The sequence below is a fragment of the Glandiceps talaboti genome, chromosome 6 (assembly GCF_964340395.1).
Source record: "Glandiceps talaboti chromosome 6, keGlaTala1.1, whole genome shotgun sequence".
Lineage (NCBI taxonomy): Eukaryota > Metazoa > Hemichordata > Enteropneusta > Spengelidae > Glandiceps > Glandiceps talaboti.
Window position 1 is genome coordinate 15,873,252 of NC_135554.1, and position 23,263 is coordinate 15,896,514.

The window sequence follows — 23,263 nt, forward strand, 5'->3', positions numbered from 1 at the left end:
CTAACCCTTGTTATTAGACATAGAAATTTTGTCCTAAATCTATATGTATATCCACTGAACATATCTACCAAGTCAGTCTTGTGAGTGTTAATTCATGACACAAGTGAATGGAAAAAGTCTTGGCCAGGGTGCTTGCTTTACAGCAGACAAAGAAGAAACATTTATATGTATGTACACCTGTTGGTCATAACACCATGTATAAATGTTTTACTTCTGAAAATTCTTATTGTTGAACATCTGGTCACTTGTGTATCTGAAGCAATTGTATTTTTATCATGAATATATGTACATTACGACTAAGAAATAGGAAAAGAAAAAGAAGTAAAATTTCAAATGTTTAGAAATCTTTGTTTTGCCGTATTAAAATCCTGTTTCTACCATGGGGCTATTTATTTGTATACAAAAAAATATAAGTTCAGTAAAAAAAAAGAAGGCTTTTGATAGTGTGTTAGAGGTTTTTTTTTTTAAAAAGTCCAGAAATTTCATACTGCTAGATTTTCAAGGCTGTGAAGTGTATGTATATTGTGAGTTGAGGCATGGCAGTTCCACAAGTGAAACCTGTTTGAATAGACCACCAGCTGAATAGCATTGAATGGGGGTTCTTTTGTCCACAGTCAGTGACCCATAGTTTACCTTGCTATGCCCTCCTTCATTTCAAGGTAACACAAATGTAGGACACAGCGGATACTGTTACAACTTGCCTTGTGTATTGAAATTATGCTACTCAGAACACATGTAGGTAAATAAAAGTGAGCAGCTATAATTTATAAGAAACGTACAAAATGTAGACGTGGTTAGGAGATGAAAGTAAAAATCTTTTAGAACTAGACTTTTCTGACACAAAAAACATATATGTGATGGATAAAATTATGATAAATCATCAGCCAAGTCAAGTGTCTCCAAAACAAAGCTTTAGATTATGTTATATATATAAATTTCAAAACATTTGAACCAATATGGAGGCCTAAAGCCTGGAATCCATATGTGCTGTTCTGTTGTATAAGACAAAGTTTGACATCTTTCAACAGATAAAGTTACAGGTTCCAGGTGCTAAGACTGATAATTTAATAGAATTGTGTCCACCCAATTGTATGTGCTGCTGATGTTCACCGATCAAGAAATTTGTTTTATCAGAAATGATCACTTTTCTAAATTTTCAAAGAATACAAGATTTACACAAGAGACACATACAGTGCCGTTAGTATTTTTCTGAAACTTGGGGCTTGTTAGATAGAGAAAAATAGGATTCACAAAGCAAGGTTGTGATTGGTTGATTCAAAATTTGTTTCACCAATCAATGATTGTTCAGTCCATTTTTTTCAGAGCAGGGAGGTGATTGGCGTATTCCATTTCTGTGGTGAACAATATGTATTTCTCAAAACATAAATTCTTTAAAATTAAAACATCTGTTCTGATTAGTTGAAAACAAGAAGTAGAGAATTGTTTTACTATATGTATATATAATGCCAGGATGTGGTTTTCAACACCAGGAAGTGCTTCTTTCGGCTAAAAAGGTGATGTATTTGGGGGAAATATCTCCTTCTGGGATTTCAAAAATTTGAAAGTCCTAGCTGATTTATAATGCCACATTTTGTGAACATTATTTTCTGTATGCTGTATCTTTAGAAATTATCCTTTAGGCCTAAGAATTTACTCATTGTGAGTTAATATGATGTAAAATTATTTGTGTGTTTTTGATCGGGAAAACTAAGTTTTCCATGTTGTGGAATAATTTGTATAGATGCAATTTTGAAATATTGTGTTTTCAATGATTAAATGAATTATTGTAACTACATTGGTATAATAGTAATAAAGTAGGCAGAGTGAGGACCCCTTAACTTTGGTATTATTTTTTCAGGGAATGTTTTTTTTTCTCCATGAATAACACAAAAAATTGTGAAAGTATCATTTTGGCCCAAAACTTGACGTAATTTATTAACAAAAAATTATGTATACTATTATTTCTTAAGTGAAATGAGTAAATGCCAAAACAAAACGATGATGCTTGCTAAGTTCTCAAGAACAGCAGACGATAGCACAGCATGAGTGTTGATAATATATAGTAAGCTAGATGGTCCAGAAGCCATTTGGCCAGGGAAGAAAATGATAGTATTATTAGCATCTCTCCACATCTCCATTATAAAGTCACTTGTGTCCTCAAGGGCGAAGACAAAGATGTACAAAATGAACTCGTGAACAGAATTACCATAAATGTTACATGTTCATTAAACAATAACAAATCTTACTTTCTCACTTCAAGTTCCACAATATTTGATTTGTTTTTAAGGAACAGATGTTAAGAGTGGCATATTTGTGCAGTGATAGAGTAGTACATTCACATGCATTGACAGGTAATCTTTGTTGGGTTGTTTGAACAAAAACAGCAGGCTATTGAAACGCACAAGCCTACAAACTGCCAGATCACTGACTTACAAGAAATTATGCATAATTAAATGTGTCACGGTTGTAATTGAAACGAGGGGATGACTATCAAATTAAATTAATAGACTAAGACAGTGTGTAAACTTTACAATATCAGTCTTCTCGGTTTACTTGTCAAAAGACAATTTACTAATTTGACATGAATTCCTAGCTTGTCATCTCGTGTAAAGCATAATCCTTCGATCGTGCAGTAGTTGAGCATTTTCAGCTTTGACAAATTTTTTTAGTAATAGTTAAAAGGAATTTATCCTAGATATTTAAATGGACTGTACCAAGGGGAACATTTATTAAAACCAAAGTACTAGATGTGTTTACATAATGAAAGCAATACATAGATTTATGTTATAATACTGAAAATAATAAACTCCTGGAAATGGTTGTCCCTTGGTTTTATGGACAACAGATTCCTTCAGAATTACATGTGAAATGTCACTTATGAATAATGAATAATAATACATGACAGAGTGTAACTATTATGAGGCAACAGAATATTGTGTTCAGAGAATAAAGATCCTGAGAATGATATCAAGCCAGAGTTATATTTTATAATTTTGAATTTATGAATTATATCACAGCTGTTAAAAATAGAGAAGTGCTTAGAATTTGGTTAGGTTTTATTGTTGTGTGTGAAAGAGCTGTATTTTAGATGCTGTCGTCTTTCCAAGATTATGTTGTAGTTTTTGGTAATGTGATAATTTTCAGTTTTAGTGTTTGCGAAATTCTTTCAAGGAAAGTTTTTTTCTGATTTGTGTGCTTTTGAATACCTATTAATACAAAATGTATTCTAAACCCGGAAATTTTCGCCAAAGAATTATTTTTGTTGATTTTGTGGGAAGACAAAAACACAAGAAAACAAGTATAGTGACTAAAATGCCTTTTTTTAATGAATTATATAATACAATGTACCAATATTGTAATTTGTAAAAATTAGTCTTGTAATTTGTAAAAATTAGTCTTTGAGAACTAGTTGAAGACTGTAAAATTGCAAAATTTTCTAGTAGTGAAAATATCTAGTGTATGTCTAGAATGGCACAAAATGATGACAAAAGAACAACTACTCATAAATATCTTCCACGTAGTGAAATTTGTAGTCAGTTTGTACTGCCAGTATCATTTGTTTTCAATATTTTATATGAAATCTGTAACATGATACATGATAATTACGTTAAACCAGCCAGAATAGTTGTAAATACAATATCTACACAGAATAGTTGTAAATACAATATCTACATTGAAATCACTGTTCCCTACAGCAGAATATTTTAAATGACAAAAAATTGTGTAATATCCGTGTTGTTTTCGAAATTTTTTTGTCTTGAAATGTATGTATGTATGTATGTATGTATGTATGTATGTATGTATGTATGTATGTATGTATGTATGTATGTATGTATGTATGTATGCATTTGTGTTTGTATGTGTGTATGTATGTATGTATGTATGTATGTATGTACGTACATGTAAGCTGTCTACGTATCAAAGATTGTGTATGTTACATTTCTAATTCTCATTTAGCTGTAATGTTTTACATGGAATCATTTTACATGTATAATGTAGTTGTTGTAGTTGTTGTAGTTACCAGTCATAACAGAATAATGATGCAAAATAATCCATTTTGGGCACAGTTTTGAAATGACTAAAAATGACAATTATATCGCCTATCCACAACATTTCAAAATTTGCCATTCTATAGTATACATGTAGGTACCTGTAATTTTCAGTATTTCATTTAAGAAATTCTTATTTTTGAAAACAGCATATTTATTTTTAGCCAGGCATAATCAGAGCCTGTTCAGGATTCGTTGTTTGGATGTTGGCATATGGCCAACAATATTGATTTAAACATAGCGACCAGGCTTCCAACCGGTTGGTACCATCTGAGGCAAACAATCCGTTTTGTGTGTCCACTGTCTTTGTTCTTGTTTAACTTACAGCTGAACGTAGTATAATGTCAACATTTATCAAATACCAGAATCTTGTGAAAAAATGTTCAGTACCATTGATTATAACAAGTGAGAATGTAAAAAATCCCACAAAATTAAAGTTTAGAGAAAATTGAATTCCCTATGAATTAAGAGTGAATAGTTTTTAGGTTTAAGATGGTTTATTGTGACATTTCTAATTAAGTGTTCATAGGATAGTGGAATTGTGTATGCTCCCAGTGGTCTTTATGATTATATTTGTCTGGATTTTTGGTATTTTGACATTTGAAACAATTAGGGGAAATTAACACTGTTTATTACAAAGTATTTGATTAGCAGTCTGTGTGATAACACACTTTCAAGCACATTAGTTAAAAATAAAAATATTAACACTCAAGTGTAAAAGATAGGTGTAATTTTGAAAAGAAATGAACACAAGCTATTCCAGTCAATGCTTTCCATCCCACCTCTGTGGCCTTTGTCATCTTGTAAGCCATTGACTCCTATAAGAGTACTCCCCCTGAATTGTATGCAAAACTTGGTTACAGAAGGTGATCTGGTGAATCCCTTGAGTAAAACTAATCATTTATTCAAACCTAGGAGGGTCTTGTGAGCTCCCTAGTTGAGTGATATTTAACATGATTGCAGTCACATCCTTATGTGCTCTCCTATTGTTTGAGATTTTTGCTGGAGGGCATTAAATGGAAGTTGTAAAATTACTCCATAAATGTTGTAGTGTTGTTCGATCAATAAAGAAAAAAAATATTTTGACATATATGAGATAAAAAAAGCAACAAGTCTTCTATTGTAGTTATTACTTAAAGTGTTTATTACATGTCTCAGTATACACATGTAATCATTTTGTTGTTTTAGATAGAAACAGAGGTAGGGTACCCTCAGAACATTGTAAAATAATTCAATTTGTCAGTTGGTAGATTAGAACAAATAGTACCTCATCTAAATCGCAATTTTACAAAAGTCTAACTTGATGAAATCTTAATTACAAAAATTAATGTACATTTCCTCACATTCTCAATATTCACATGGGATGTGTAATGTAACAGCTCAATACAGCTGATTGTGCCTTCAATTCTGAACGTTGTTAACTGCCCTCACACGTCAGCAGATTACCATCCGATCCTCATGTGCGAATGCCCATATTGGGTGGTAATATTTTACACGTTGTTGAACACCTCTGAATAGTGATTCTAAGTGACTTATTATCATTAATATGTAGAATTTTATTGAATTTAATATTTTTGTGTGAAGATCGTCTCTATTTTAACGTTATATTGTATACATGATGAAATAATATTAGAAATTAGTCTACGTTCATCTTCAGTTTCCCTTTTGAAACAAACCGCCTTAGGTATGAAACTAAGCAGAAATTTGTCCTGTTTTTGTACTGTCTTATGCAGATTTAAAAAAAAAAACACTACATAGATTTTGTTATTAAAGGTGTAAAGTGTGAATAATGTATCTTTACCATGGCTTAAGTTACAAGATGAAAGACATGGTTGATTCACAATCAGTACAGGTAAATAAATTGTATCAGTTTTGCCAACTTCCATACTTCACTTGTTTCGGAATTTTTTCATTCATCTAACCACTCCACTGATCATCTCCCCGGCCCCCACTTACTTTTTGTTCATCTTTCTCTTTATTTCCATACTGAAGGGCTGTCCAATTCCTATGTACAAGTTTCTCTTTGTACATTGAATACAAGCACAGACCAACCTGAAATGACAGTCAGAGATTAGACCTGAAAAAGAGGCTGCTGACCTTAGCAGTATTAGACTGCAAAAACTGTCATAAGCCTCTCTTTCAGTTGTGATGTCACTTCCGGTTAAATAGTGCAAAACCTAAATTGAAGAAATATATCCATTGAATATGTTTAATTTATTTTCAAGTTAAATGGGAAATACACACTTTGAACAAATTTGATTTTGACCGGAGTCGAAATTACAAACAATACTGAAAAGATCTGGATTGATATATTTGGTGATTATTAATTTTGTGAATAACAGGCAGTTTGTTTATCTGTCGACATTTATGTATTGGACAACCTTTTCAGTTCTTTTTCTTCTTATTTACTAATATCAATGTGTATATTTGAGATTTTTGTGTACATTTTATCATGCTATGTTGACATGTTTTCTTGTAAGCCTACAGAAATCACAGATTGCTGATAACTAAGTTGAATCTTTATTGGATCAAAATATGATTCAGTGGAGGTGATTTAAAAAGACAGGTTTGGTCGGTTTTAGAACAAAACTGAAAACATTTTGTTTGTTCACCAAATCTTATGGTTATAGTATAATTATTCAGCACCACAGAGCAAAACATTACTCTGGACAGACTGGTGCAATATTAATTTGATTGTAAACAATGAGATTCTTTGAATTTCCTACACGTCAATTTTCACTATTTTCATTCCTCTTTACCTGTTATTTACATATTTTTCAGTAAAATATCTATTGTATGCAACTTTTTTCCAATGGTTTTGGTCTGGTTTGGTTGACTCTCTTGATATATACTAAACCTCCTTGAAAATAGTTGTTGCAATTTGAAAAGAATATAAAACAAAACTAAGAACCCCCCCCCCAAAAAAAAAAAAACCCAAAAAAACCCCAACAAAAACAAACAAACAAACAAAACAACAACAAACAAAACAACAACAAAAACACATAGTAAAGTAAAACAAAATTTATACGGTGCTTCTAACATCAACAAATTGAAAGCAGCAATCTGTGATTGTTTGTAGTAATACAGTTGGTATGTTAGAATTTGAGAAATTCAGTCGTCATGGTAACAAGAGAACATGTCAGCCAAAAGATCATTAACCTGTGTAACACGACAGGGTTTGAAATATGTGACTTTATTGAAATAGGACCCCAGGAATGTACCCATCTATACCAAGGTCAGGGAGAGTCTATTCATAGGTGGTATGGCTATATGTGTGAAATGCCATGTTTTGAACATGAACTTGTTGATTTGTTGTATCTCAGTGTACTGTACTTGGAGCTACACTGAGTTTGTTCATTCAATTTGTAATATGAGTACCTTTCACAGCTATGCTGCACAAGGGAAAGATTGCCGTTTATAGTGACAACAAAGTACATTTTATAATCCTGCAAATTCGCCAAAACTTGTTCTATTTCAAATAAGGTTACTTCTGTCGTTTCTGAAAATATTCTGAATACACAGTCACAGGTTTGACAAGTTTTGCTTATTTACTGGTTTACACATATATAAAAGACATTTTAAAGTCTGCTGTACGTGGCTTAACCTTGTGCTAGATGCGTGACCTGGCTTGACCTGGCTTTTGTATAGATGGCGGGGTCAAAGAGCAGCTCTACCTAAGTATGACAGATTTTTATTTCATTTGATAGTTTGGTATGTGCCCACTACATCCAAACAAAGAAATTACAAGAAAATTGTCATCCATATTGGTTGCTTTCATCACTTTGCAAGTCCATCAGTCTTTCAAATTTATGATTCATATGTGTAGAGGTAGATTATATGAACCACTGAAGCAGAAATAATGGACTATTCTATCTAGATATGAAAAGAATTTTGTCTTCATTCTTTTCTCAGGAGATTCTCATAACTCTTGCTACTTTACATCACAATTTTATGTAAATTAGTTGTTGTTTTGCATAACTGATGTAAATGTATACTAGTTTGCATAACAAATTTTATGTAAATCATATTTTGCATAATATCTGAATGTGTATGTTTGCATAACAGATGTTATGTAAATATAAAATTTGCATAGCTATTGTTATGTAAATATATTCTAGTTTGTATAACTTGTATTGTAAAGGGTGTATTGTTTTATTGAATGTGTAGTAGAAAGGCACCTCTACTGGAATGGAACAAGAGGAAACAAGTATCAATTTGATGTTTTTACCACATTTTAGAAGGGCGATTAGTTTTCATGTATTGTTTGTCTTACAGAGTGCAGCCGCTCCAAGTCCTGTTTTAGGTCAAATACCCCCAAATGAAATGCCTGGTGGCCCTATGCCGCCGGGTTTCTTTCAGGCGGTAAGTACTCCTTACGTATCAATGTTTTACACAGTCTTACTATTCTGCTTTTGATCCCAAGCTATCTTTCCTTCAATTGGCTGCTTTTTATCATCAAACAAACCACTGGTGTACCTGTCTCTGATTGGCCAGTCATGAGGTAAATCAAGTCACATGACCACAATCACATTCATTAACTGTATAGTTTTGAGCTAATCTTGTATGGCAACTGTTCTGAGGACTTTTGACTAAATATTAAAAGCATAAACTTGCAAACATTACTACGTTAATGCAGGTAGCTGAAAAAAATTACTAAATTTTTCAGTATTTTAGAAATCACATTGTTGTATAATCTGTAAAGAAAAAAAAACCTTGAGCAACACAACATAACAAATTTTGAAACATTGTTAACCTTTCGTGGCTGAAAAAATTAAATAGATGGATGGCAACGGTACATCTTTAAGGATTTCTTTTCAAAGAAGACGAAAGGATGCTTCCAATGTTGTTTTTGTGGTTGCTAAGTGACAGGTTTATTGCAGGGTTAAGAAAACTAACAGTTGTGTCAATAGTTTGGTGATACAGCTGTCTTTCAAAATGTATGTAGAGAATTTCAAAGGATGTCACAGACAGACAAATACATGTATAGTCACAAGTGGCATCAAAATGAGTTAAAAGAGAAAAATTGCAAATGCTGACACATCGTCTCTTTATTTGTACATCAGCACTTGACTACCACAGTTCTTGCAATATGTGTAGTGTTTGCATAAAATATTCATGACTTTCTCGAAATTTGTCAAAAACTATTATACATATTGTTATATATATTATATAACAATTTGAAATCAGTAAATGAAATAAATAGCAAATACTGCTTAAATACTGCTTAAAAGGTGTGAAAAAAAAAATATTATTATTTATTCATTTTTTCTTTAAAAGTTATCCCATGAATGGGGAAATCCTTTGTTTATAAAGTGCACTCACTTTTCCTTTGGGAAAAAAAAAATTAATACTAGAAATAAAAAAGAAATTTAGACAAATGGTTAATTAATCGGAAGCAGTTTTTCACAATTTTAAAATTTGATTGGAGAAAAGAAATTAGAATACTTAATCTTAAAAGTGACGAACTTAACTAGTCTGGAATATGGGGAAGTATCGTATGCAAATAAAAGACAAGTCAGACCAAATTATTTCCATGGAAACTGAGATTCTGTTTTTTTACTTCAAAGAATACAAATTGTATTGAAAGTCTAAAAGTATCCATGCTAAAGAATAAAAAACAGAAGCTCGAAAAAGTAACCAACCATCTAAAAATATAAACTTACTAAATAGCAGTTTATGGGTTTATTTTTAATGGCAGAAACTACACTATTTGGAACTTCACAGGTAGTGGTTGTCCCATCTTTAGGAATAGACTAATTGTAGAGTACATAATCAATTTGTCCTCTAATGATAGCCAAAGTTTGTTGTTGTGAATGAAAATGATAAAAACCGGCATTTCTTGTGGGTCACCACCACAGAGTAAGAGATAGGAAACACCAAATTTTGGTGCATCACTTGAAATTCTGTGTGTCAGTGGCACGTTAAATTGGCTTAGAGGGCACACTGTACATAATCATTCAGAAGTAGAAAGACTAGATCAAGCACTGTGAAATAGTATTAATATTCTGATCAATAAATCTGTCATGTACATGTATCATTGATGATGACATTCAATTCACGATGGAAAAATACACCTGAGAGAAACAAACTCATGATCAGCGAGATAGGGGGATACCTGAGAGACAAATTCATGATAACAAAGATAAGGAGATCTTGACCTCTTGTTAACAGATAATCAAAATTCACTGCAGATTGTCGTGAATATACCTGTTGGAAGTGCATTTGCGTTGCAGACACTCGGGGGTCATTTCGCAATCCCAGATCACATTTCATGTTCAAATGTAGAAGACTGTACTGTATCGATGGTATTTGCTGACAACTCTGTTTTCTCATCTTTGAGTTGAGTAACAGTCTTCATGAAAATAATTTACACTATTTGGGTCAATATTTCATTTTATGGTTTGATATCGTATCATTTTTAGTTCGATTTTTTACCGTGCATGACGCTTACAGTTCATGAGATAGTTAATTTGATAGTTATGTTTGATAAAATATATAAACAAAATAAAATAAACATCAGTACATATTATGACAGACTAGAAAATATTAATACAATACATGGTGCATGTCTTAACTTGACAATGTGTGATGAAAATATGATGTAAGAAGAAAGTGAATCTAAAAATATCTAAAGCCAAAAAAATCACTGGAAATGCAGTATTTCTGTTTTATGTGGGCTAGTTTTTGTTTTAATTTATGGTTTCCTCGTTAACCATGTTTTTGCTAGGTTTTTAACTTCAGTAATATAAAACCGGAAAATTGGCATATTTCAATAAATGTAATGTCATAATTTTGTTTTGGTATAGTGTTAGGAACCATGGTAAAGTGATTGGCAAACCCACATAGATAGGGGACTGGCCCCTTCTCAGTAGCTTTTACCTACCCACCGCCCTTCCAAGTTGATTTTACCATAGACCCGCCACGGTCTATGATTTTACCTACCAATGGCAACTGCCCTTCCAAGTCAATTTTACTTATAACATAACCCAGAATAGAATGATTTATAAAAGGAAGTGACACTCCTCTTATTTAGATACATTGTAAAATGTGGAATTTTGGCAGATTTACCAAATGAAAGTTACATTTTCGGCCCGTGTCAGATTAGGATGTGAAAAACAGACAGTTATACAGAACAATTCTAGAAGAAACCTAACAATCCTGGGCATGATAACACTAATGCAAGATCCTGTGTTTGAATCCTGAGTCTTCAAATATATTCTTTTCAATTCAGCTTTCTGTTAGTTTGATCTGTTGCTGCATTACCAGTTCGTCACCAGATATATACTCCAAAACGATGATTACCATCCCTTACCCTTGAACTACAGAATTAAATCATATACTTGGTTTGATCCCATTTTGATGTGATCCTGTTTTTTTACAACTTTTTTTGAGTGTGTACAAACAACTACTCCCCTAGTAGAGAGAAGATTACTTCTGTCATCAATGAATTTTGAGTCACAGATTCAGACAAGTTGTTCTTCAAAAAGAGACAATAAAAGCAGGATGAAAGTGATCTAATAAATGATAAATTTGATGGTATTAGATTAAAATACATAAGTAAGTTTAGAAATCCAGGTATTTACTGTTTATATTCACTAACTAATTCCTATTTCAATCTAGAAAATGTCAATGTATGTCTCGGGCAAGTAACACTAGAAAAGTTATCAAGTGATATAAAACTAGATAATGAAATATAACTGATTGAAAATATGACTTTGAAGATAGAGAAGATATGGTTCATCTTTCTTTTTGCTTTAAATTTTCTAAACTTTTGTGATATTTATGGTATTTTTGAGCACGATAGTTTGTGAACGACAACCATCCATTTTGTTTGTTGAAAAACAAATGTACAGAAATTTTGTAAATCATCACTGATATTTGTATGGTTTTGGAAATGTTCATAATCTTGTCTCATGAAATACATTACAAATAATTCAAAAAAAGGGCAATAGCATGGAAAGTTAGGTTAAAGACTAGAGATGTTTTATATTTTGACATGTCTATATTTGATGATTGTATTTTGAACACATTATCCCTAGCCGCTTGCAACTTCCTCTGTCACGTAAAACTGACTCAGCCAAGACCAACGAGAGCTTTTAATTCATTGCCACTGCTTAAAAGCACAGAAAGGGGGATTTGCAGAACTTAGCTTTGTATGGCAGCAAGACCGGCTATAAACTGATGTGAAAATTAGTACCTAATGGATTAACAGTAGCATGGGAATTGAATTAATCCCTTACCACTGATCCGTTAGTATGGAATGCAAATACACTAAGCCAACAGTCGGTAACTTACAAAGGAAAAAACACAAAATCCTGTGAAAATGATACAAGTAAATTTTTTGAAAATGTCAAGTAGTGTATCGTAAAAGGGTTCAGTCTTTCATGTGCTTTGGACAAAAACACATCACGGTATTTTATCTGTGAAAATGAAATTATTATGATATTAATTAAAAGATGCAAGTTCTGTATAAGATGTTATCATGTTTACAATATACATCTGACCAGTATTTCAAATATAGAGAGATTTCTTGAATGAAAAAAATGTGTTGAAATAGACTAAATTGAAAATTCAGCCCTATCCTTCCTCGTTGCACAAAGGTTAAAGAATGAAAAAAACCCAGCAAATCTGCTGTCCCCAAGGGTTAAGAGAATTTTAAAAACATGCAAAATGTAAAGTCGAAGTGAGAGAAACTGATTTTAATAACAGAATTACTTGATCTGTACTCAAGCGAATTCAATGTATCACAGATGAAACAATTTATAAAATTCAAATGTCATATTTGTTGTATTCTATATCTTAGGTTTGGTATAAGGTCAACATTTTGTAAATACATGGAAGCTATAAAAAAAGTAAATTTCACCGTGAAGAAAGTTTATTCACAGAATTGGTAGTAGAAAAAAATATTTGAATCACAAAACTGTATATATTTTTCCTTATATTAATATTGGATATATTAATATATTTCAAAGGACAACAAATTATTGTCTTTTGCAAACTTAATTTTACTTTTTTACTAAATTTTTTTGTGACATTGAGGGGATTATTTTTTTTAAAATCACAATTTCATATTTTTCCTTTGAATACATGTCAAGAAATCAAATTGTCATATTTCAAGATGTTCAGTCATTTCGGAGTTTACGATAACCTTCAAATTTTTCAAAGTTTATTCACAAAATGAACAAATTTGTACATTATGTCTTGTATAATGTGTGTATGTGTGTGTGTGTATGAAAGAGTGGCCATCATACATTTATATATGATTTTCTGGAAAGTTATGAAATTATAGACAAAAGTTCATAAATCGATAGATAAAAAATTACATTCTAGTATAGTAAATTGTAGCAGTATGATCCTCCCTTGGTCTCTGCAATGCTAACTAGACTAGAATCAGCTTGATTTCAGTACACGAGATTAGATTCATATTTTCGGAATCGATATGACTTCAAATATATGACTGTTTTTGGTAAACGTGAGGGTACATATATGAAAAGTAATGGCATTTATATAATTTTATCAGAACAATATACTAAAGTGATAATATTCTGTGATAATGACTTTGAAATATTTGATTTCTATGTGTGAAGTATAAATGAAACATAAGATTGTATAACTAAAAAGATATAATGTTTTAAATGACAGTATTCTGTGAAATATCTCACCTCCCCTTCCCATCCCTCCTCAAGCCCCCTCTGACCACCGACTTACCCTTGCCAATTCCCCCCCCCCCCTTCAATTGCCCATGAAAGGAAATGCATTTTATGTCACATTATCAGACTGAACAGCAACTACTAGTATGATTCTTCCGAGACAAATTAAGTCTCAGGGTATCCTTAGTGGTGTTGCCATGGTGATAGGCTGTCTATTGAATATTGTCTTTTACTGTTCACTCTTGAGTAGAAGTTAATCAGATACTAAAACACATGCATTATGACTGACCTTTGTCAGTTTTTATAGACAATATAGTCCCAGTATCGCTGTAAATTAGTGTTCTCAATTAAAAGAAACTACAAGAATGTAGGGTTTTATGGTTGATGAAATGGTACCAGTAAGGGTTTTAATACACCCATGGTATAATAAACGGTTTATGGGTTATGTCTGTTCTTTAGGAAAAGGAGGATATGTTTTCCTGTACAGCTTTTTTTCACAATGTTTTTAAAGCAATGAATATACTGGGAGATTAAAACCCTATCGGCAGTGTCATACTCACATTAGGTTCTTGTCAAATGAGATACGTCCGTTTTTATTTTCCCTGAACTGAGTAACTGCACGTTATTAAAAGGCGAAGTGTTTTGTTTGGCGAATGATGATGTCTATTAAGAGGAGTTATTTCAATGTAGTATGAGTTTGTTACGTTTTGTGAAAGAAAAACTCAACTATGTAATATTCCATGGCAACTCTACACACCCACGTGTGAGTTGGAAAAGTTCAATTTCACAGAAGCCATATTGTAAGTCACAATGTAGACATCATACTACTTTCTTACAGTGGTATTTGACTTTCTACATCACTAGGCATAGAAAGTCAGATGTAAAATGGATAAAAGTGAAGTAGTGAGAGGCATGTACAAACCCCGTTTTAATAAGCAGTACTTCTGTGGTGTTTACTACTGTAGTCTTATGTTTTTCGATGCTGGATTTATTTAGGTGAATACACTCAAAATCCACAGAAATAAGTCCAAAGTAACATATTTTGTGGTTGTCATATTTCTATAATCAGCTGTTACAGCAGTTACACTGAATATGGAAAGCTGACTGGATGAACTATTTACAAGTATTAGTTAACTTTCCCTTTGCATTGTCCGCTAAATTAAAGTGCACCTGAAACATTCTCAGGTCGTTGTACTATTTTATCACCCAAAAATCATATGTAAATTGTAATGAATACAAATAGTAATTTCTGAATAGTGTCAAACACAGTAGATACAACAGATTCACCGTTGTTGCTGTCCCAGATCAATTTTATGCCATCTATGATGGAAAAGTCTTAGGTCATGGTATTTTGCGAACCGAGACTGGTCTCGGATAGATTTATTTTGTCGTCTGAGACTGGCAAACTGAGACCAGTCTCAGATAGCTATATTTTGCAAAGTGAGACTCTCATTTCATGGTCTCAGTTTAACATTGTAAGTACCCTTACATACCACCAATACAAGTGTACTAAAGGCAGAAACCCTTACGTAGCACCAATACAAGTGTACTGAAGGCAGAAACCCTTACATAGCACCACCACAAGTGTACTAAAGGCAAAATTAAGTCTGGCTGTACTTTTCTCTGTTTACAGTAAAGTACACAGATATAAGTTCATAGTTGTGTAGTAGGTCTTACTGCCCTTCAGCAGTAATTTGCCTCTCAATATGTCACTAGTTAGTGTAAATGGAAAACATAACCCCCTAGTTGGATAACACTTAATGGAAGATGTACTGATGATATACACTCTAATGTTTTGTGTAGACCAATTAATTGTGATTAACAGATTTCAATAATACAGATAATTGAAAACAGGCAATTACACCGTATGTACAGCAAAGTTGAAGTAAAACACACAGTAAAAATGTTGATAAAAGTTTTGAAATGAATGTGAACATCATCACATTTGTTAAGATAATGAAAGTTGATGACTTCTAAAAACAGTAGTCAAGAAACTGAACAATTTTCAGTAAAGTTAAGATTTTTCTGTGCCAATTTAAAAAAAAAATTTTCCCTGCTATTTTGGTTTTATGAATAAGAAATGTCTTTAAGAAGATGTTTTTTGTGATTCCTAGGTTCAACAACACCGTGTAAGGAAGTTGCCAATACAAAATCATTAAATTCTTCTCTGTATGTATTGCAATGTTATAATGTTTTCACGAAGACTTTTACTACCTGTAAGTAACAGTGTGTCTGTTTCGGTCACCTGACTCTGGTCTACACTGTCAGCTAGCTTGCATTTCTCGAGTGTTGTCTAACAGAAGAAAGTCAAATGGTGCTTGTCAACCGAAACATATAAAATACTTGTATATAATCAAAGTACTGGCCTTGTCATCAGATTCTTGTAATGCTAAGTTTACATTTGCCAGACTGATAAACATTATTTAGGATGATCATCTTCTTGTTAAGTACACATTCATATGAAATTAGTTATGATAAATTTTAATATTCTATGACCCATATCTTGATGATCGAGCTAATATGAAATAAGTGAAAATGTCACCGTGATGTTGAATTGAATTTGATTGATATAAAATACACCACTCTGATGGACATTTCACTTTCCGTTTCAACCTTTTGGTAGATATTTGACACAAAATCTTTGACAAATCATCATGTTCCTAGAAGTAGACTTATCAGTTCTTCCATCGTATTGTCAGCCAAGATTCTCTAACAAAAGACAACCGATAACAACATCAATTTCAGTAATTGATGACGCAAATTTTCTGATGTCCGCGATTCAAACATTAAAAATAGTGTGAAGAAGAACTATTGTATCAGCAGTGCTGTAAAATACTCAGTGGTTCAAAAAAAAAACAACAACTGTAGACGAACATTTGTACATCAGTGTGTATAATAATTGACCTGTTTTCAATTTTTCGCCGTCTTTCTTTTTTCGCTGAAATAGTAACTCTCAAAATACAAAGTACCTGTCCTAATTTTTGTAAGCCTATTTCTAGTACTGATTTCATTATAAGCCTACCACAGATGGCAACGAAAACTTTAATCCCAGTATCCAGTTTTTGTAGTAGGTCAGAAAATACAGGATAAAGCTGGAATCGGCTACATTTATATTATTAAACATGGATCTAGTATTTCCCATATATGTAAGGGGATGAAAAGAATGTACTGCTTAGCTTGTTATTAGTTTTACACATATCTGTCTTTCACTCTCACTCTAGGTAATGAATACATCATATTAAACAATATCTTGTATATTATAGTACTTTTGAGTTTTCTCGAATTGCTAATAAGTTAAAACCTAAATTTCTAAAAAAAAAAAAAAAAAAAAAAAATTAAGAGTGTGATATTATTTGGTCATCTATGATACAACTTGTCTCTAGTCAGAATATTTGTTTAAAATCTAAAATGCTAAATCGGGTACGAGATTTGTCAATTTTTGGAGCCTTTGTGATATAAAACCTTTTGTTGATATCCTTTATTTATGATAATGCGAAGTTTTGACAATACTGGTATATTTATTGACCTAGTTAAACTTCATTGATTTTGGAAAGTTTTTTGAATATTAATAACATAGAGGTAGATATGTAAAAAATTTGGTGGCCATATATTTTAATTGTTATGTAACATGATATCCAACATCTTTGTTTGTATCCATATTGTGTTTGAGCTACTCGGAGACTTTTTAACAAGTCCTGAATGATTGATGGATACATCTACTCATCCTGTAAATATTGATATTGTTTGTTTTAAGTCAATTTGTTTGTTTTAAGTCAATTTCTAAATTTCTATTGTATGAATAAAAACATGAAATAACTGGATCAATTTTATGATAATCGTATCTAATATTTGAATGAAAAAAATGACAGCTGAAACATTTCTAAATTAAAAAATTTGTGAACATGACATTTGCTTCATTGGCGTTTTTTTTTTGCCCGAATGATGGAGTACTGTAGTTGTATCTATTGTCGTGCATGACAAATTTGGTAGAATCGCAATTTAGGATGTGAACTTTCATTTGGTGGACAGTGCAAGGGACAAGTAGATTCTACCTGTAAATAACAATCCGGTCAGCCTAACATATTCAGTGTAACTGTTGTTGACAGCTTTAACAACAGCAGAATATAGAAATATGACAACTCATAAGGTATGTTAGCTGGATTTATATCCGTGGAAGAAGCTTTTGCGTGTATTCAGCTGAAAGAAATCCAGCACCAAAAAACATAAGACTATAGCAGCAATTTTAATTGTAGTTTCTAAATGACTATTCTATATTTGACTTGTTTTATTTTCCTAATGCATTACATAAAAAGCATAAATGTAACACAAAATAATCATAAGACTAGTAAAAAAAATCATTATTATTAAGATACACAGTGGTTATTTCATGATAAAGCCAATATGCACAAACCACAATATTTGTATCCAGGGACAGATAATGAACTAAGTGCCCTTTGACCTCGGTAAATACTAGATGCATAACAAACATACAACCAGTGGAAGTAACTGGCATTAGAATTCAGTTTGTGAATAATATGATATGAATTATTGATGGCTGATTTGACTAATGGTTTGTTGGTCTAGTGGCCTAGTAGTGTATAGTACTTTTTGTTATCGTTCAACCCAACAGATACAACAAACAACCTTGTTACAATTGTAGACATTTTCACCATCGTACCTGAGATAATAATAATTTTTGAACTATAGCACTGGCATTCATTTTCACTCTCAAATTCACATCTTGGTACATATTTTATACACCTTTTCTGGAATTTATCATTTTTGCACCAATATTCACTTTGTTACTTGAATTTATTCAAATGATTTAGGTCATCATAGCTTATGAGGATAAACAAATACACAGCAAAATTGGAGGAATACACTTGTAATATGGAAATAAAACATTAAAGCTGTACTAAAAATGACTTCAACCGTGTCCCTCGTTTTAAGAACTACCATATATACAACAAATTGTGTTCAGAAGGGACACTTTCATGTACTAAACCCTAAAAAATGTCATTATTAGAGCTGCTCTAGTTGTAACTGGAACATTTTCTTTTAAAAATTAAAAAATATTTTTGTTTGAAAAAATGACTTAAGTGTAAATCTTGTAAACTCTGACCAGTATTGAATCATCTGTTGGTAAACACATTTGTGTAACAGTATACATAGTATGGTGCAATATATCCAATCAAATTTTTTTTTTTTTTGGTCCATACCCAAAATCCATTGTGAATATTTCCAAAAATTTCATAACTCAATAGAAAAGTTGAAATAGAAAGAGTAAAAGTTACCAATATTTGCAATATACATGAAGGATATTTAAAAAAAAATGATGTTAAAATTTCTATCAAAGTATGAATAAATTTCAAAAAGTACAAGTTCACTTTTTTTATTTAACACTGGTTTCCATACCAGAAATGGGTACACATATTTACAAACTAAGGACATTTCTCTTTCACAATCAAAAATCACAGCAGAATATGTAACATCAGTAGAAAAAAGAGAATATTTTAGTTATTTTGGGTGCTGGGATAGAACTGATATTTCGTACCTACAACTCTAACCATACTGTCTAACATGCACCGTTGTTCACAACTGACTCGTTAACTAGACCAGACTGTTCATTTCAACATGGTGACTTACCGCTTTTCATTTCTGTCCTGTTTCCATAGCAACCTCAAGTATCACAACCATCCCCTCATCCACAACCTCCACATCCAAATAATCCCATGATGCCACAAAATCAGGTGAGTTTGGTTGTTATATATTTCCTCCATGGCACACATAGCTAATATGCATTGTCTGCAATAAAATTGTGAAACGTGAACTTTCATTTTGTTTGTTTGTCAATAATTGTGAGAGTTTCCTAGTTTACTTTCATCATTTAATTTGTTCCGTCTGCCTTTCCTACCATCAGCTATAGCTCCATACATTATGTACTAGTTAACTGTTTCAATGTTATTTTAAAGATTTCGATCTGGGCCAAACATGCTAAGAACTCAGATCTGTTTGCTGAATTATTTTGTTGAGATGTTTGTTTGCACTGACGTTTTCTTGTTTGCTTTGATTTTTCAGTTACCTCCACATAGTCAAATGATGGATAATAATCAGGTTAGTAAATAAATTACAAACGATCACACAGTGCAATGTAATATTGGCTCTCGCAATGTATTGTCAGTGTGAGAGTATGATTGTACAAACTCATAAAAAATTTTGTATTCCATGAAAAGAAACTGAAACACAATCGCTACAATGCCATTTACTGAAATGTCTGTGAATTGCAAGTTACTGCCTGTGTTACATCAAAATGCTAAATCATGCCTAGGGTTTGAAGTCAAGAATTTAAAAGAAATTTAGAATGATCTGGAGATGTTGGTGGATATGTAAATTATGTCAGGAAACAAGGAATCGGTATTCCATGAAATTCACATCCTTTGGTAGAGACCTCTTCGCAGTCTTACTTGTCTGTCTGTCTGTCTGTCTGTCTAGCTGCCATTTTGAAAAGAAGTATACTTAAATTGATGCAGGATGATTAGAGCTTGTCGATCACCCTGGCATTTCTTGGAATTACAAGGGCCAAGATTTTTTGTTTTACATCATACTTATTATTCAGTGCCATTTATTTCCAATTGTACCCTGTTTTTCAAATCACCAGTTCTTGTCTCCACGGCAACAGAATATCCATCTTTGCCCTTACTTGTTATGTAACACCTTGTGTTTATATCCGCTGTGTAAAATTTCAATGTTAGACCTTGCAGCTATTTTAAAACAAATTTCAAAGCTTTTAGAATTTGAAGAATGGAATTGCATCATTTTAAATGTTGATAAAATTTAGTAAACAGATATTTGGTCTGTTCATTTGTCCTTTCGGAGAGGACGGGAAATTGGTATTCAGAATGAGAATTATTTTCTCATCACTAAAATATAAATTATTCTATTGTACTGAAGAAGAAGTAAAAGATTTTGTGTGCTAATGTAAAAATATCGTTGCTTTCACTTTCCAGCATTTTGTGCCGAGAAAAATGTGGTATATTTTATCAGAATCATTTTGTAAAATACCTTTGTGTGAAGTCACTGGTAGTTTAGGATTTAGAAATAAAAAATTCTTATGAAATGAAATGAATATAAAGATTAAATAAGGAACTGAAAATGGGTTATCAAAAGTGAGTCAATTATTGACTGACAGGAGACATTCACCTTTGGTATTTTGCTTTCCAGTGGGTAAGTCTGACCCTGGAAAGCAGTGTATGCAACCCCAAACAGTTGAAACTGTTAATTTAATGATGATGATGATGATGATGATGGTTATGTAGGAATACAAATAAATGTTTGTAGTAGTTTTAATAATAATGATAATGATAATAATATCTACTTTGTTATTCCAAATTTAAATTCGGAAATTCAAATATAGTCACAACTTGTGCAGCAGCACCCAAGTATCCTAGTGTTGAAGCAGGAGGAAACCGGAGTACCCGGGGAAAACCTGCGTTGTTCGGTAGGGTCTTACTGAGCATCACCCTTCTTACATACATACTTAACTTAACTTACAAACATAGTGTAGGACCTTTGGTGATTGATTTTGACTGTCATGCTTAGCCATTGATTTTCCCAACAGTTCCGTTTTCAAACTGAAAATTAGATGTAGTACATGGCAACAGAAAAAAATAGCTTCTGACCTTCGCTATGTCCTCGTGATTCATGTGAGTTTTACACATATGATTTCAATTTTTCACTTAAATGAAGTGTTGGCCACAAAATGAGTGCAAATTTGTACTGGGTTTTAAATCTACCCGCTGTGCTAGATATCAATAGCGCCCTCGTTTGATGTGACTATTAATGAATTGTCCACAAAAGTGAGGATCAGCCAATCACAAAGAGAAATATATTTGTAGTGATGCAATCATATCGCAGTATGCGATGTGACGACAATTGTGAAATTTAAAGCATATATTTCCATAAAAATTCTGCTGTACCTACACGAGGCAAAACATTGCTTTCTAGTCGTTGTCAGTATCTAAGTGGGTTTTGTCGTTGCTATGTGAAATATAATTTTAGGGTTGAAATCAAAACCGTTGGACAAATGTCTAAACGAGCATTGAGAGGACAGTCAAAATCAAGCAGTAAATGTCTTTAGCTGTGTTTGTATTAAAAGTACAGAAAATAAATCAAGTGTACAAGTTGCAAGGGGAAATGTACCTACCCTTATGACTTGAATGATTAATAGCAAGTTTTGAATAAATGAATGGATATTATTATCACTTATGATTATGCTATTACAAAGAGGAACAAAGGCAATTGACCTCGACATGTATCAGTTAACAAGTTATTCAAAGATGTACCAAAGACAGTGTAATAATGGCATTCAGAAATTAATTTAACAAGTGGTTGAAGTAGACAGGTAATGGTTTTACTACTCTTGAGGTCTATCAATAATCAGGTCCTCCCACATCTAATGTAAATTGAAGTGGCCTCTCTCTTAGAATAGTTTAGTCAATGTTGACCTTGTATCATAATGTTCTCGTGTATCATCAGTATTTTTTTTTTTTTTTGGTGCGACAAAAGAGATGTGTAAATTGTAGAGAATCCCGTACTCGTGATAATGAGGTGTATGAGATCTGAATTTTAAACTGCCTGACCTAGTTGCAGTAACTGTACTTGTGGTGACATTACTTTAATGTCAAGACTTGTTTTTTGTGAAAAGATCGCTTTTGTAGATTTACAGTCAAAATGAGTGCAAAATTATAAATTAAGATTATTACTGAGAGCAGAACAATATGGAATATTCATTGTTGAATGTAACACTTTTGATTCTCAAAAAAAGGAGAGCTGGGTGCCCTATATTTATACATACTTGTCTACCTGTAGTGGAAGGAATAATGTTGAAAAAATAGTGTGTGTGTGTGGGGGTGGGGGGGTGGGGTGGGGTTAGCATCATTTTTACTGTCTGAGAATAGTGGCTCGAGACATCTCAAATCAGTAATAGTTACTCTCAATTGTTAGTTCTTTAGCTGTTTATGAGGTGTAATATCAGTTTGTTATTTTACGCCATTCTAAATTATTGTGTCTTAGGTAGAACAGTTGTCAATAAGAATTGTACATGGTATTGAAGATTTCATTTCATGTCAGATGACAGAAAATATGTTTATCTTTAAGAGCTAATGAAATTACGTCAGTGGTCTATTTCTGAAAAGTTTATCACTAAATAACATTCTAACGTCACATCATTCTGTGTTTGTTTGTTTTTTGTAGCCATTTATGTCACCAAGGTATCCAGGGGGTCCTAGGCCTATGAGAATGCCAAATCAGCAGGTAAGGCAAATGATGTTTACTTTCAAATTTCAACCACGACTTGTGTTCAAGTGGTATGGCTTTTGTTTTTGTCACTGGCACTAACTCAACACCAGAGGGGGCTGTTTGCTATGACCTGTTTGAACATGTCCTAGCACACACGCATTAAAATGGAAGGTGGCATTAGCAAGGTGTTGAATGTAACTTACAATTTTACTTCACAAAATGGATTATGACATGAATACGCATAAGAAAACATGATAGCAAAACGGT

The 23,263-nt window shown here is 32.4% G+C and overlaps 1 protein-coding gene and 1 long non-coding RNA gene across 6 annotated transcripts in view; one reads left to right on the plus strand and one right to left on the minus strand.

Annotated features, from left to right (window-relative positions):
- The window catches only part of LOC144436487 (single-stranded DNA-binding protein 2-like), a 104,283-nt gene that overhangs the window by 37,137 nt on the left and 43,883 nt on the right, over window positions 1-23,263 (plus strand). For 2 of the 4 annotated variants that reach the window (XM_078125288.1, XM_078125289.1), the window contains exons 5-8: window positions 8,325-8,411; window positions 19,375-19,449; window positions 19,778-19,813; window positions 22,952-23,011. In XM_078125288.1, the coding sequence (XP_077981414.1) occupies window positions 8,325-8,411; window positions 19,375-19,449; window positions 19,778-19,813; window positions 22,952-23,011 (258 nt within the window). Of the gene's footprint in view, window positions 1-7,259; window positions 7,285-8,324; window positions 8,412-19,374; window positions 19,450-19,777; window positions 19,814-22,951; window positions 23,012-23,263 lie in introns of those variants that run through there. The other 2 variants (XM_078125292.1, XM_078125291.1) reach the window with 2 other exon arrangements.
- Window positions 1-23,263, minus strand: part of LOC144436488 (uncharacterized) — a 48,246-nt gene that overhangs the window by 5,890 nt on the left and 19,093 nt on the right. For both annotated transcript variants that reach the window (XR_013480964.1, XR_013480963.1), the window contains one exon: window positions 19,346-19,504. This is a non-coding gene — a long non-coding RNA (uncharacterized LOC144436488). The remainder of the gene's footprint in view (window positions 1-19,345; window positions 19,505-23,263) is intronic.